The sequence below is a fragment of the Dissoconium aciculare genome (assembly GCF_010015565.1).
Source record: "Dissoconium aciculare CBS 342.82 unplaced genomic scaffold K489scaffold_10, whole genome shotgun sequence".
Taxonomy (NCBI): Eukaryota; Fungi; Ascomycota; class Dothideomycetes; order Mycosphaerellales; family Dissoconiaceae; genus Dissoconium; species Dissoconium aciculare.
Genome location: NW_022984960.1, coordinates 454,666 through 468,334, shown reverse-complemented (window position 1 = coordinate 468,334; position 13,669 = coordinate 454,666). Strand labels below are relative to the sequence as shown.

Here is a 13,669-nt window from a genome sequence, read left to right as displayed (position 1 = left end):
GTACATTTTTGCAGCGGCTGACACGGAGTCAATAGCATCTGATTTGAGAGCTGATATTGCAAGGAGTATACTCCCTTCGTTTGAGCTCATTTGGACGCGTTTTGATGGAGCCATCACGCGTTGAAGTTGTTGTTGTGGTTAATACGGAAATTGGTGGCCACGCCCTGGGGGTGGCCACGCCCTGGTGCTTGGCGTTACCTACCTAATCTTTCTTGGGATACTAGATCGGCCCCCGCCCTCCGATGATCGGTAACCTCCAGGGCTCCTCTATAACCAGAATCTATCTAGATATGCTTGCTGTCTCGTTCGCCGGAACACAATAACACTCAAAACGACCACTGTTTGTTCATAGGATTGCGTAACGAAAGACTAGTCTCCGGTCTCAAAGCTATACAATGTCATTCCCCCCCGGCGGTCGCTTCTTCATCCAGGAGAAACTCGATGTCCCAGCTCCGCATCATGAAAGCTTTGAGCAGCTGTGGTTGACGAAATGGCAACGACCGTGTCAGATGGGCATATATCCGTATGTTTGCTTGTGCCATTGAAAGTCGAAGGGTGCCTGTGGCAGGGGAGGAGGGAAGGCGTTTGCGTGATATTGGAGGCTGAATTCACTTGTGATCGATAGGTTCATGTTCTCGGCTGTCCAGGATTTCGAACCGATTGTTGCGAAGCTCGTTGAGGTATGATCGCTATCTCACTGTTGCTTTGATAGAATGGGGATAATTCACTCATGGATTGGAAACGGTTCATTCTGCTCACAACAGTCACACAGCAAGGTCAGAAAGAACCATATGATTGGGACGAATATGCCAAAGTGTTCTTCCCGAAAGCAGAAGAGCTCTATGCTGCTGCGGAGGCTGCAGAGAAAGAAGGCAACAGAGAAAAGGCCTCCGAGTTGTACCTGTAGGTTGTTTCAAGAGCTATTCACGCTTTACCACGAACCCACCAAATGTCTGTGTACTGACGGGAGTACCAAGTCGATCCTCTGCAGTATACCGCATCTCGAGATTTCCTGCCCCGCGGTCTGAATGGCAACGACGCGCATGGACCGATGGCAAGAAAGCCGCGAAGCAAGGTCTCGCCCTCCGCGAGCGCCCAACCCAAGAATTGACCATTCCACACAAGCATGCCTCAGCTGACGACAAAGACTCCGTGACATTCTACTACCACCTCCCACCGGGCACCACAGCCGGATCGCCGGTCCCGACCATCATCCTCCTCTGTGGCCTGGACGCCTACCGGACCGAAATCGCCGTCTCAATCGAAGGCTGGTCCCGCCACAACGTCGCCGTCATCATCCTCGAGATCCCCGGCACAGGCGATTCGCCCGCCGATCCCAGCGATCCCACATCCTCCGATCGCGTCTTCTCCACTCTCTTCGACTGGCTCGATGCCCAGCCTGAACTCGACCCGTCCCGTCGCGCCTGCTGGTCCTTCAGCACAGGCGGTTTCTACGGCATTCGTCTCGCGCACACCCATGCGGATCGCATCACTGCCGTGGTCGCGCACGGGGGAGGTTGTCACTATATGTTCTCGCCGGAGTGGCTATCGCGGGTCAATCATCTCGAATACCCCTTCGACCTAGCGACGACATTGGCACATAAATGGGGCTACGGAAGCGACCTCGAGAAATTCTCGAAAGAGGCCCAGGGGAAATTCTCGCTGCTCGAAGATGGGACATTGGATTCGCCGACTTGTGCAAAATTGTTGTTGGTGAATGGAACGGATGATGAGATTTTCCCTATCGATGACTACTACCTTTGTCTGAGACGTGGTGCGCCGAAGACTGTGCGGCTCGTGGAGGGAAGGAAACATATGGGTGAGCCAGAGGCGTCGCCGATTGTGTTGGGCTGGCTTTATGAGATTTTCGGCATCCAGGCGAATCCGCTCGAGCAGATGAAGTTGACTCCGTCTCGGCCTAAATATGTCTAATACCATATGCCTTCGGGACATAATGCTTCTGAAGATTGTTATCTGTGCTAAAGTGGTAATGAGAGAAAGAACAACCGGCTCTGTATTTCACTGTGGAGCACGGACCACTCGTTCACGTCACTCAGACTTCATCCACACACGAGCCTTCCAAACATCTATCCTCAACCCAAGAAACTTTCACAATCCTCAAAAAGCTCAAATCAAGAAGTTCTCATCCTTGTGCAATGGATTTCGAAGACGATACCATTGACCCGGCCATGGCCGCAGCCATGGGTTTCACTTCCTTCGGCGGCGCTCCAAACAAGCGTCGTAAAGTCCACCGCAATAACGATGATGGCGACGGCTTCATCGATCCCGAAATCGCGAAGTCTAATAATCTTCCTGCAAAGCTTGCACCAGGAACGGGCGCCAATAGCGTGAAGACAGGCCCACGCCTTCCGGCCGCAGCGAGCGCACAAGATGCGGCGAATGCCACGACTGCTGCTGGCGTCGTTCCTGCTGCTGGCGAGTCCAATGTAGCTGCCAGTGGTAGCACCGCGCAAGTATCCGGCGCATCTCCGGCTTTTTCAACAGCGACTCACGGTGGTCCAACTGCCGGCGCTCAGGGTGGTGTTGATCAGAATCGTCCTAATATGAGGAAGGGAGTGCGGAATGAAAATGGCGACATGGTGTTTTTCAAGCCTAGCTTCTTGGAGGACCCGTGGAGACATTTACGGGATGCGAAGAGAGCTTGAGATTCCTGCGAGATTTGTACCGTGAAGTCTGGGTTGGGTGTACCCAGGAGGTTGTCACACTGTGGCGATAACGCGGCGACGAAGATCATCAATTTCGAAATGTTCGATACGCCTTGCGGGAGGAGGATCATCGATCTCATCTACATACAGTATCTTGTTCCAAGCTATTACGGACAAAGAACAGCATCTTCTAACCCGAGCAGCAAAATTCTCGATTTTTACGCAGTACTAGCAGGTGCTAGTGCAGCCTTGACACCTTCTGGACTCGGAGTTTCCGAGCAGACATCGGGCTCGAAGCCGAACTGTTCAATCAGGAAGTCTCTCGTTGTCGGGCCGATCGTAATGACGCGAGTCTTAATCGGCCCCGAGACGATTTCTCGACGGGCGGCACTATACCGTCCAGTCTGCTCGTCGATCCAATCCAGAGCACTGAGCATGGCCTCGCAACCTTGAGGACTGAAGACCACCACCGCTTGCTCAGCAACACGCGCCTTCTTCGCCTCCCGCAGCAGATCACCAAATTCCTCTTCAAACTCCGCCTTCTCGCCTGTTTCATAAACCACCAACTCTGTCACGCCGATGCGTTCGAAGGGGAACAACTCCGCACCCTGCAGAGTTTTCGGAATGATATCCCTCCTCTGCTCGCCCGTCAAGAACAACAGCGACAATTTCTCTCCCGCGCCATTCCCACCACTCCCCGCGCCACCAGCGTTCCCGGGTAACGCCTGCGGCCGCTCATGCTGGTGCGTCGCGTCTCGCGGCAGAGCATTATAATGCTCCAGGATTTTCGCCGCCAGAGCCTCCCCTGAGCCGGTCTCCTCTCCGATCACAGGACAGGGTAGGCCCAAGGCGCGGACGCCCCGCGCGGTAGCAGGTCCGACGACGTAGAGCGGCATGTCGACATCGAAGAGCGTTCCATTGCTAGTCTTGGCCGGGTCGAGCTTCGCGACGACACTCCCGAAAGCATCGACGGCTCGCTGGGATGTGAAGATGATTCCGCCGTAACGACGGGCAGGGTTGTGCGTAGCGGGCTGTCGAGCGGTGGCGGGACTGCTCCCTGCGAAAGCGAAACGTTCGGCGGCGCGACGGAGAGTGCGCAATGCGTCATCGTGGAAGCGATGTTCTAAAACGGGGACGAATATGGGTTGATGAGTTCTTCTGTCTGCGTCATGGTCGGCGCTGCTGCTGCCGTTGCTGCTGAGATGTTCTTCGTAGCCGTCGACGGGAAGGGACTTGGTCTTGAGTAGATAGACGGGTATACTGGTCTTGTCGATTTGCAGTGTCTGAAATTGCGACTCGAGTTGCTCTTCCGCCATGATGCAATCTTGTGTGCAGAGGTTTTGCCAATACGGACCAATTATGTCTCTTCTCGGTTTTGTGAACTGCTGAATCGTCTATTGTTAGATGATACCGTTCTACTGTACCAGAATGCTCGTTCGAGAATAGAGGGGTCTTGAAGCATTGAGACTTTCTGAGGCGCTGGACCCTTGTTTTCAGGGTTTCGGCAGTTGAGCCGACCGCGGGCAGGAACACATTTCCAAGCTTTCTACTCTTGCGAGGAGGACACACGGTCTCAAAGTCGATCCGTCCCAAAACGATGAAGTCTTCCAGATCGATTTTGGAATAATTCAAATCCGAGAGGATCGTCATTTTCTCGGAGACGCACCATCCGTTCGGTAGGTGGGAGCTATTCAGGAGGAGGGACTCACGTCTGGGTATATTTGGTCATGACTGCGAATTCTACAGCTGAACACCGCCTCTTACAGCCCAATCAGGCAATTCTGCAGAATTCCCCAGCCACTCGAACCCACCATGGATGTGCTGTCAGCCGAATCCCAGCCATCTTCCCCGGATTTCTGTCTTTCCCAGGTTCTGACTGGTTGACAATAAACATATGTCCGTTCACGCTAGACAATATTACACCACGAATATTCTTGATGGGCGACGTTTTACCTCCGACTCCCAGCCAATGTATATTTCTGTAACGCGCGTCTTGAAGAATGACGACTCAGTCCTTCAACGACATGGCTGGTCCCTGTTCGCTGGACTTTATCAACCCCGGCCTCGTCCACCTCGATTCCGTGCCACGGCCTTTTTGATTCCAACCATTTCGCAGCGTGATATCACGATCTGAGACAACGGCTGTGCCCCGAATAATAACTCGACACATCACGGACGACGCAATCACGACTGTTTAGATCCGTTCAAGACAACGACCATGGTCCCTTCCAACGGTGGATGCCCATCGTGGCGCCTCACGGCACTGGCGACCCTCGCAAGCTTCCTCCTCTTCACATCACCAGTCACATCACAAACATGGTCAACCTGCAATCCAACGAAGCAGTCTGGTTGTCCAGCAGATCCAGCTCTCGGTCGATCAGTATCTGTCGACTTCACATCGGGTGCATCGAATGAGTTCACAGCTGCCGGAAATCCCACCTACAGTAGTGAAGGAGTTGGCTTTCCCGTATCCCGCGGAGGTGAAGCACCAACACTGACATCAAAATGGTACATCATGTTTGGCAAATACTCCGTCACGATGAAAGCTGCTCCCGGAACTGGAATCGTGAGCTCTCTGGTATTGCAATCAGACGACCTGGACGAGATCGATTGGGAATGGCTTGGCGGGAAGCCCAACGAAGTGCAAAGTAACTACTTTGGCAAAGGTCAAACGACAACATACGACCGTGCGGCAATTCACGCAGTATCAAACACTCAGCAGCAGTGGCACACATACTCGGTCGAATGGACAGCTTCTCAAATCATCTGGCAAATCGATGGTGCGACCGTGCGCGTCCTCAGCGCCGCCAACGCCAATGGTCAATTCCCTCAAACACCCATGCAGCTCAAGCTCGGGTCGTGGAGCGGAGGAGATCCCTCCAATTCACCCGGCACAATCCAATGGGCGGGCGGTCTATCCAATTACGCCAATGCTCCTTACACCATGTACGTCAAGTCACTCTCCGTGGTCGACTACTCCACCGGCACTTCCTACTCCTATTCCGACCAGAGTGGATCTGCCGGTAGCATCGTCGCTGCCGGAGGTAAGGTGAGTGGAAATACCGGCGGTAGCGTCACGGCAAATATTCCTGCGCCGGCAATCACAAACACGTCACCTGGGAATGACGCCTGGGACGGCACGCATCGGACCAACACCGCCACCGTCTCATACACGTCTTACGAAGGACTGCCTTCCGGCTGGGTCGTCACAAGTTCTGGCAAAGTCCGACCGCCGAGCGGCGCGGCAACAGTGAGTAAGCTTTTTCCTCCCTCTACATGAATTTCTTGGAATTTCTCCCTCCGACGTCCGACGCGTAAAGTTTTCCACAAAGAGAGATTTCCCGCTGACATCGCCGTCTTTTTCTAGTCCACGCCCCCACCATCACCGTCTTCGCCATCGCCTTCCTCGTCACCTGCCTCGTCGCCGGCACAACCACCACTTCCCTCTTGCGCACCGCCTTCGTCTGAGGCAACCGCCGCAGGTCCTGGATCTATCACAACAACACGCTTTGACGATCGCGGCTTCCTGACTACGGTCACTATTCCCGCTCACCAAACGACGATCTGGAACGCGCAAGGCCAACCTGTCGTTTCGATTCTCGGTGCTCCGGCTGCCGCGTCGCCGTCAGCCTGTGCAGCCCAAGCAATCCCCGTCCCTAGCGATGATGTCGCAACAACAGCTGGGTCAGCGCTGACTGCTGCTATCACAGCTCCCACGCAACCCACGACGACTGCTTCGGCATACAGCAGCAGCCAGAGACTATCGCTGACCACCGCCACCACAGCACCGGCATCGCCGAAATCCTCTCCCACAAAGTCGGGATACGATTCCTTGTCGAACGCGATCATGTCAGGAATCAGCGGTCCAGCGCCTACGACCGGTGGTGCTGCCGGGCTGTCAAACCCGACCACCAAATTTCTGGTTACATTTACAATGGCAGGGACGATCTGCTTCGCGCTCCTCGTATGAGAGCGATGCGCGTGACAAGCATTTCGTTCCTCATCTTTCCACTTATGAGCGTTTTTGATACCTCCTACATCATCATAGCGACGGCGTTTCGAATGTTTTCTCCTCGGGCACCTTTCTTCGCCTGCGGAATCCTCGTTTTTGACTTTCTCGCCTTCGGGTATGAGGAGTGGTTTTGGGTTTACTTCATTCGATTCTTCTTTTGGGCTTTCACGGAAGCATTTTAGAATGGAGGCGAGCATTCTTATTTGAGTGGTGGGAGGGCATCTGGCATTGGGTTGGAAATACGCTGAGGGATTTATGATTATCACGACGACTATGTGCAGAAACAAGCGATGAGGTTGTCTCTCGTTGGAAAGGGAAGACAGGCGTTTCGATTGATTAGATAGATGGACGGTTCGCTAGATTAGATGGATACAACAAGGCATGAGCTCTCTTCTTCGAGTCACTTCGAGGTCTTCAAATCACGAGAGCATGTGATCGATCATCGCTCCAATGCCTCGCTCGTATTCAGTTTCCATCGCTAAACAAGCAGGCTGCAGGCGGGTATCCCTGAACAGTCTCCCCTGACACACACCGCCGCCTTATATCGTGATCGATGCTGAGCGGATGTGAGCCACACGTGGTCCCATCCAGGGGTGCTAGTGCAGATCCCGGTCCACGACTTGCCGCGCGGGATTTGACCAAGTCATATTCTTGTCAAATAGCCTTCTCTGTGATCCATGGATACAGGCAACGGCAGCTTTCTACGGGAGAGGATTAAATGAATGGTTGATGAATCAATTGATCTGTTGGAATGAAGACGAAGATCGCGGGTCTACATTTGCAAGACAATATTCCTCGCACACGAGGCAGGACTGTGTATGGATGAGCACCTGGCAACATCGCATACACACAGAAAGAAAACGAAAGATCCAACACTGGATGACACCCTTGGACTAAAAGGGTGCAACGGATCAGCCCTGCACTGTACCTCTCCCGCCAAATCCTGAGTTTCTCAAGATTTGGGCGCATCATCAACGGCTCTCACCCCGGAAAATCCGTCTGTAGGTCGTCTGACTGACGATGGAGTGGAATTTGAACGGGTTCGGTAAAATTTCTTTAGAGAACAGCTGACCCGCTACCTCCTCATACGATGAGCTGACCAATTGGCGGAAAGGACGATCAAATCACCGCTCACACCGGATGGGAAAGGAGGGAGAGCGTGGTGAGGATCCAATTCTCACGCATTGGGAGGCAAATCTGCCGAGTGATGAGCCTTGGAAGGATTCCATACATGCTGACTGGTGAGAATTCCCACTCGTTGGACTAACAAAGAGGCGGATCTCAGCAGTATGGTTTATCACCGTGATCATCACTCTGTCCGGGTCACGGGCTCGGCGGGTCGAGGCTCACCATTTGATGGGGGGATCCTGGCACCGCGCCCGCTCATGTGACACTCGTGACACAATTTTCCCCCAGGTCCACCCATTCGAAATCCTTACCGTTTCCTTCGTCCGCCCGCCCCTTGCCGTCGCCGCTGCTACCGCCGCCGCCTCGTCCGTCCGCCCGCCCGCCCATCCATCATTCTTATTATTATATACCGCGCTGTTGGGGTGTCACGCGATCTGTGCCGCTGCCAACCGAACCGCCACACACGGGCGGGCCTCGTTCCTGGTTTTGTCCTCGCCATTGGATGTCGAATACACCTGCATTTCAACTGCGGCAGCAGGACCTGGATGGAACATGCGTGTGACTGCCACACGGAGACGGAGAGGAGAACGGCGGCATTGGGAGAGATCAAAGAAAGCACCAGGTACTGACTGTACCGTCATGTGCAGTCCGTTTTTGATTGTTCTTACCCCATAATTACGTGAAACCAAGAACGGCGGGGAGGGTCTTTCGGTGTAATGTGACCGCTTCGGTTTTTTCGTCCATGTCGTATCAGGGTTTCTCTCCGCTATACAGCCTTTTGTTGACTGCACATGGACCTGTTTGGGGAATGTGCAAGCGGAGAAATCGGACGATGAGTTTGTCATAATAATGAACATTGTGTTGTGCGGGTGCAGCACGAATTCTTGCGTGATTGTTCATGATGTCGGGGATCTTGACATGGAGATGCACGGCGAGAAGAGAAATCTACACACATCTGGGAAATGTGTGCGATATGAGAGAGGATGTTGAAATCCCTTCCTCCCTAGATATCCACCGCTGAGCCTCATGACGACGCCCGCCCCACGGCAGCCTAGCCCGGCGGTTCAGATAGCCTACTATGTACAGCGTGCCCTATCCTATAGACGCTCTGCGGTGTGAACCCAACGACCTTCCAATCCAGATGTCCTTTTTGTCGATTGACCCCTGTGCTATCACATCATGAATTGTACAACGACCTTTCCACTCTCTTATCGTATCTGTGATTGTTTTGGGCAGTTGAAAGTGCTCGTCGTCGTCTTCGCATTGGCCATTTATAGCCTTCCCATCCTTGCCGTGGCGGTGTAAGGCACAGGTTTCACAAACACGGAGACAGAGATAAGGGACTTGACCCCATATCACCCTTCGTATCGCTCCGCCTCAGCCAGCAAACGCGCTGGGCCGTTCCTTACAGCACTGGCGCCGCATTGATGGGAACCTTTGGAGAGCACATCTGCGACTTTGTATAATAGCCCAAGGTTGTTATCGCGACCCCTGTTCGAATTAGGCTATCTCTCGTTGTTATTCTAGGCCCTGGCATGAACTCTGCCTGCTGCTAAAATAGACCTCTTCTGTGTCAACGTCAGCGGTGAACGCGCATCCGCCAGCCATTCGGTTCTGTGTACGCCTCACGCTGCCTCATTGAGAAGGTTGATAACGCTCCTTCACGGTCCGAGCAGACAAGTTTTTCTCCGGGAGAATGATCATAGAGTGTAAATTAATGTCTTTGCACAGGCTCATGTGACGGGGCACATACGTACGTTGTCAGCGGCGGCGGCGGCGGCGGAGGCGCGCATTCGTTGAGGGGGAAGCTCAGCCGGTCATAGCCTTCACTCGCTATTTCACCAGCTTGTACTCACACATGTACACACTGTAATTCTTCCATGCATTGACGTTCACGTAGGCACCGTGACGATGACTCTACCACCAGCGCCTCTCCATATCAAACGCGGACGGGCCAAGCATGGCAATTGGTACGCTTCTCTTCACTCCCGAAAAGCATATCGGCCGTGCTGGTACGGGTCACATGCGGCGGTGGGTACGATGTTTCCTTCGGTCTGATCGGATCCCTCTTTCATTTTCATATATATTGTCAATGCCGACAGACCCACTTTCTTTCAACTCTCCCTCCTCTTTCTCCATTGTCTTCGTCGTGTCTTTCATCACCTCTCACGTACACATCACGCTGCCTCGTCACTCAGTGAGACCGACCACGGGGTCCTCGTTATAATCGAGCATCATGGTCACAATCACCAGTGCACCCGGGCCTGACCCGCTTGCCTATACCGCACAAAAGAATGGTCTTCTCGACCATCGAAAGCCTTCACCACAGCCAACACATCTCGGCGTTCCCATGACACATCGTAGCCATACAGTGCAGGACAATGGCTCAGGCTATGACGCTCCCAAGTTTGAGGGCAAAGGCCAGCAGATGGAAACAGTCATGGATCAGATCGAACAAAAGGGCTTCATCCCTTCCGATCTGGTCGAGGCTGAGACTCGCTGGTTCTACGATGATCTCGGAATCGACGACATGTATTTCAGCACCGAGACCGTCGAAGCTGTTGTCAGTCACATTCACTCCCTGTACGCAGCCAAAATCGCTGCATACGCCCGTGACGACCACAAAGTAGAGATCCGGCTCGACAAGGAAGCCGCGGATCACGCAGTCTACATTGACACTAGCATCCCTGGTGTTTCTGCACAAGATGGTTCACAGTTCGAGAAGCGACTGGAGAAGAAATATCTCGACGCCAGCTCCGGGGCGCAGAGCTTCCGTATGGAGTCATTCCGATCACCGAGCAAATTGCCAAACACCGATCAGTCACTCCGGTGTTACTTCATCTATCAATCATCCTTCAAGAACCCGAAACCCTCGCCTGACGAGACAAGCGTGGAGGTTCTTGGTGACGAGCGATTCCTTTCCAAAGCGACCGCCAACACTAAGGCTATCTACCAATCTGTTTTGGATGACATTCTGATGCGAGCTGGACCAGTCATCGACATGTATGACGTCGAGGGCACCCGTGAGAAACGCCTCGTGGTCGGCTTCAAGCACGGCAGCGCGATCGGTCTATTCGCTGCCCTGAGTGACCTCTACCATTACTACGGGTTGACGTCGTCACGAAAATACATCGAGCAGTTCAGTAATGGAATCACCATTCTGTCAATCTATCTCCGTCCAGCGGAGAACATCAAGACGAATCACCCGCCTATCGAGGCCAGCATTCATCAGGTCATGAAGGAGGTTTCCTTGCTGTACTGTATCCCACAGAGTCGATTCCAGCTACAATTCAGCAGTGGGCAGTTATCCCTTCAAGAGGCCACTTATGCACACTGTGTCTGGGTCTTCACTCACCACTTCCTCAATCGCCTCGGAAATGAGTACAACACCCTCACTACCCTGCTGGACCCGAACAACAGCGTCCATGCAGAATTGCTTTCACGATTGAAGAAGCGTCTTCGCTCGGAGACCTTCACTGCTGAATACGTCCTGGATATTATCAGCAGCTATCCCGAACTGGTCCGTTCGCTGTACCTCGCGTTCGCCAACAAGCATTACGTGCACACTCGCGGTGACAAGGACGATTTCCTTCCGACGCTGTCATATCTCCGCATGAAGGTCGTTCCTGTGTTGTCAGATGATGCCCTACAGAGCTTGATCACTCGCACGGCGGTGAATGAGCATCACCAAATGGTCATGTCTGCCTTTTGCATCTTCAACCAAGCTGTGCTCAAGACCAACTTTTACACCCCAACCAAGGTTGCGCTGAGCTTCCGTCTCAATCCTTCTTTCCTGCCGATTCAAGAATACCCTCAGCCGCTCTACGGAATGTTCCTCGTCATCGCTTCCGAGTTCCGCGGATTCCATCTGCGCTTCCGTGACGTCGCTCGTGGTGGTATTCGTATCGTCAAATCTCGCAGCACCGAGGCGTATGCCATCAACGCCCGTTCTCTGTTCGACGAGAATTACAACCTTGCCAACACACAACAACGAAAGAACAAGGATATTCCCGAAGGAGGCAGCAAAGGTGTCATCCTGCTTGACCCGCAGCACCAAGACAAAGCCACCGGCGCATTCGAGAAGTACATTGATAGTATCCTGGATCTTCTCCTTCCCGCGACCAGCCCTGGCATTAAAGATCCTATTGTTGATCTTCATGGCAAGCAAGAAATTCTCTTCATGGGTCCCGATGAGAATACGGCAGACCTGGTCGACTGGGCGACAGAGCATGCTCGACTGCGAGGAGCGCCATGGTGGAAATCTTTCTTCACCGGAAAGAGTCCCAGGTTGGGAGGCATTCCCCACGATGTCTACGGCATGACTACCCTGTCCGTGCGTGAGTATGTTCAAGGCATCTATCGTGAAAAGGGCATGGACGAGACGCAAGTGCGCAAGCTCCAGACTGGCGGTCCCGATGGAGATCTCGGCTCGAACGAGATTCTCCTCGGACGAGAGAAGTACGTCGCCGTCGTCGATGGCTCCGGTGTTCTCGTCGATCCTCAGGGTATCGATCGGGAGGAGCTCCTTCGCCTGGCCAAGTCTCGCAAGATGATTGTGAACTTTGACACATCTCGCCTCTCAACAACCGGATACCGTGTCCTTGTCGAGGACACCAACATCACGCTTCCCTCTGGCGAAGTCGTCCTGAACGGCACAAGCTTCCGGAACACATTCCATCTCCGGCCCGGTGAGGCTGACAATCAGACCGATGCTGCCACCAATGGTGATACTCCTGCTTCGTCTATCCCACCCATCACGCTCTTCGTGCCATGCGGTGGTCGTCCCGAGTCGATCGATTCCACCACCGTCACGCAGCTTATCGACCCCAAGACCAACAAATCCTTAATCCCCTACATCGTCGAAGGCGCCAACCTCTTCCTCACGCAAGACGCCAAGCTGCGCCTCGAAAAGGCCGGCTGCGTAATCTTCAAAGACGCCTCCGCCAACAAAGGCGGCGTGACAAGTTCCAGCCTGGAAGTCCTCGCCGCCCTCGCCTTTGACGACGACGGCTTCCGCCGCCACATGTGCTGCGACGTCCTCCCCACGCCTACGGATGCCAACGGTCTCCCGACCTCCACCAAGGAAAACCTCGCCCCTCCTCCGGCTTTCTACAAATCCTACGTCGCTCAAGTCCAATCCATCATCCGCCAAAACGCCCGTCTGGAATTCTCCGCTTTGTGGCGCGCCCACGAATCTACCGGGACGCCCTTCTCCATCCTCAGCGACCGTTTGTCCGCGGCCATCATCGCCATGGACGAGGAACTCCAAGCGCGCACCGAACTCTGGGAGGATACTGCTCTTCGCACCAGCGTCTTATCCGACGCCCTCCCCGCCGTCCTCGTCGAGGCCGTGGGAGGATTGGAGAAAGTCCTGGCGCGTGTCCCCCAGAATTACCTCCGGGCCATTTTTGGAAGTTATCTCGCCAGTCGCTTTGTTTACTCGATGGGCATCGATGCTTCGCCGGTCAGCTTCTGGGCTTTTATGAGAGATCGCGTCGTTAAGGCTGCTGCTGACGCGGCGGCGGGAGCGGCATCGGCGCCTGCTGCTGTGACGAATGGGCATCAGTTCTGAAGGATCACAAGTGTACTTTTCGTCGGTGTGTCTTCTTCCGCGCGGAGTTCACGATGAATGGTCTGATTTTCGAGTGTTTGTTTGGGGTTCTGTTGGAAACCCTCCCGCGCTATGATTTGAATGACATGGAACACGTTTTGGAAAGAAAAAATTGGGGGCAGAGAGAGAGAGAGGAAGAAGAAGAAGGATATGTACTGTATTGGACGGAGCCAAAAAAAGTTTCTCTCGGCGGAAAAGAAAAGCAAATGACTTTTTTGTACTTTTCAAGGTCGTTGGATATGCCTAATAATT

General features: G+C 53.7%; 5 protein-coding genes across 5 annotated transcripts; 4 read left to right on the top strand and 1 right to left on the bottom strand.

Annotated features, from left to right (window-relative positions):
- Nucleotides 1-395: 395 nt before the first annotated feature.
- K489DRAFT_323582 (alpha/beta-hydrolase) lies at nucleotides 396-1,932 on the top strand (the record flags this gene model as incomplete). Its single annotated transcript, XM_033601706.1, has 4 exons — nucleotides 396-523; nucleotides 626-680; nucleotides 773-903; nucleotides 978-1,932. 4 exons carry the CDS (start codon nucleotides 396-398, stop codon nucleotides 1,930-1,932), a joined length of 1,269 nt encoding a protein of 422 aa, XP_033457656.1.
- Nucleotides 1,933-2,044: 112 nt separating this feature from the next.
- On the top strand, nucleotides 2,045-2,775 carry K489DRAFT_37920 (uncharacterized protein). Its single transcript, XM_033604591.1, has one exon. It carries the CDS (start codon nucleotides 2,157-2,159, stop codon nucleotides 2,664-2,666), a length of 510 nt encoding a protein of 169 aa, XP_033457655.1. The 5' UTR covers nucleotides 2,045-2,156; the 3' UTR covers nucleotides 2,667-2,775.
- On the bottom strand, nucleotides 2,734-4,266 carry K489DRAFT_382546 (tetrapyrrole biosynthesis, uroporphyrinogen III synthase). Its single transcript, XM_033605398.1, has one exon. The coding sequence runs from the start codon at nucleotides 3,980-3,982 to the stop codon at nucleotides 2,885-2,887; it is 1,098 nt and encodes a 365-aa protein (XP_033457654.1). The 5' UTR covers nucleotides 3,983-4,266; the 3' UTR covers nucleotides 2,734-2,884.
- Nucleotides 4,267-4,717: 451 nt separating this feature from the next.
- K489DRAFT_37818 (glycoside hydrolase family 16 protein) lies at nucleotides 4,718-7,014 on the top strand. Its single transcript, XM_033604348.1, has 2 exons — nucleotides 4,718-5,916; nucleotides 6,034-7,014. Exons 1-2 carry the CDS (start codon nucleotides 4,885-4,887, stop codon nucleotides 6,634-6,636), a joined length of 1,635 nt encoding a protein of 544 aa, XP_033457653.1. The 5' UTR covers nucleotides 4,718-4,884; the 3' UTR covers nucleotides 6,637-7,014.
- A 2,682-nt stretch (nucleotides 7,015-9,696) lies between these two features.
- On the top strand, nucleotides 9,697-13,637 carry K489DRAFT_382544 (NAD-dependent glutamate dehydrogenase). The gene has a single exon (XM_033605397.1). It carries the CDS (start codon nucleotides 10,043-10,045, stop codon nucleotides 13,376-13,378), a length of 3,336 nt encoding a protein of 1,111 aa, XP_033457652.1. The 5' UTR covers nucleotides 9,697-10,042; the 3' UTR covers nucleotides 13,379-13,637.
- Nucleotides 13,638-13,669: the final 32 nt, after the last annotated feature.

What these genes read in the sequence shown, in the direction of transcription:
- K489DRAFT_37920 (XM_033604591.1), top strand. Translation starts at nt 2,157, where the DNA reads ATGGATTTCGAAGACGATACCATTGACCCGGCCATGGCCGCAGCCATG.
- K489DRAFT_382546 (XM_033605398.1), bottom strand. Translation starts at nt 3,982, where the DNA reads ATGGCGGAAGAGCAACTCGAGTCGCAATTTCAGACACTGCAAATCGAC.
- K489DRAFT_37818 (XM_033604348.1), top strand. Translation starts at nt 4,885, where the DNA reads ATGGTCCCTTCCAACGGTGGATGCCCATCGTGGCGCCTCACGGCACTG. An exon ending in CGCCGAGCGGCGCGGCAACA is followed by an intron (nt 5,917 to 6,033) that starts GTGAGTAAGCTT and finishes GTCTTTTTCTAG; the next exon opens with TCCACGCCCCCACCATCACC.
- K489DRAFT_382544 (XM_033605397.1), top strand. Translation starts at nt 10,043, where the DNA reads ATGGTCACAATCACCAGTGCACCCGGGCCTGACCCGCTTGCCTATACC.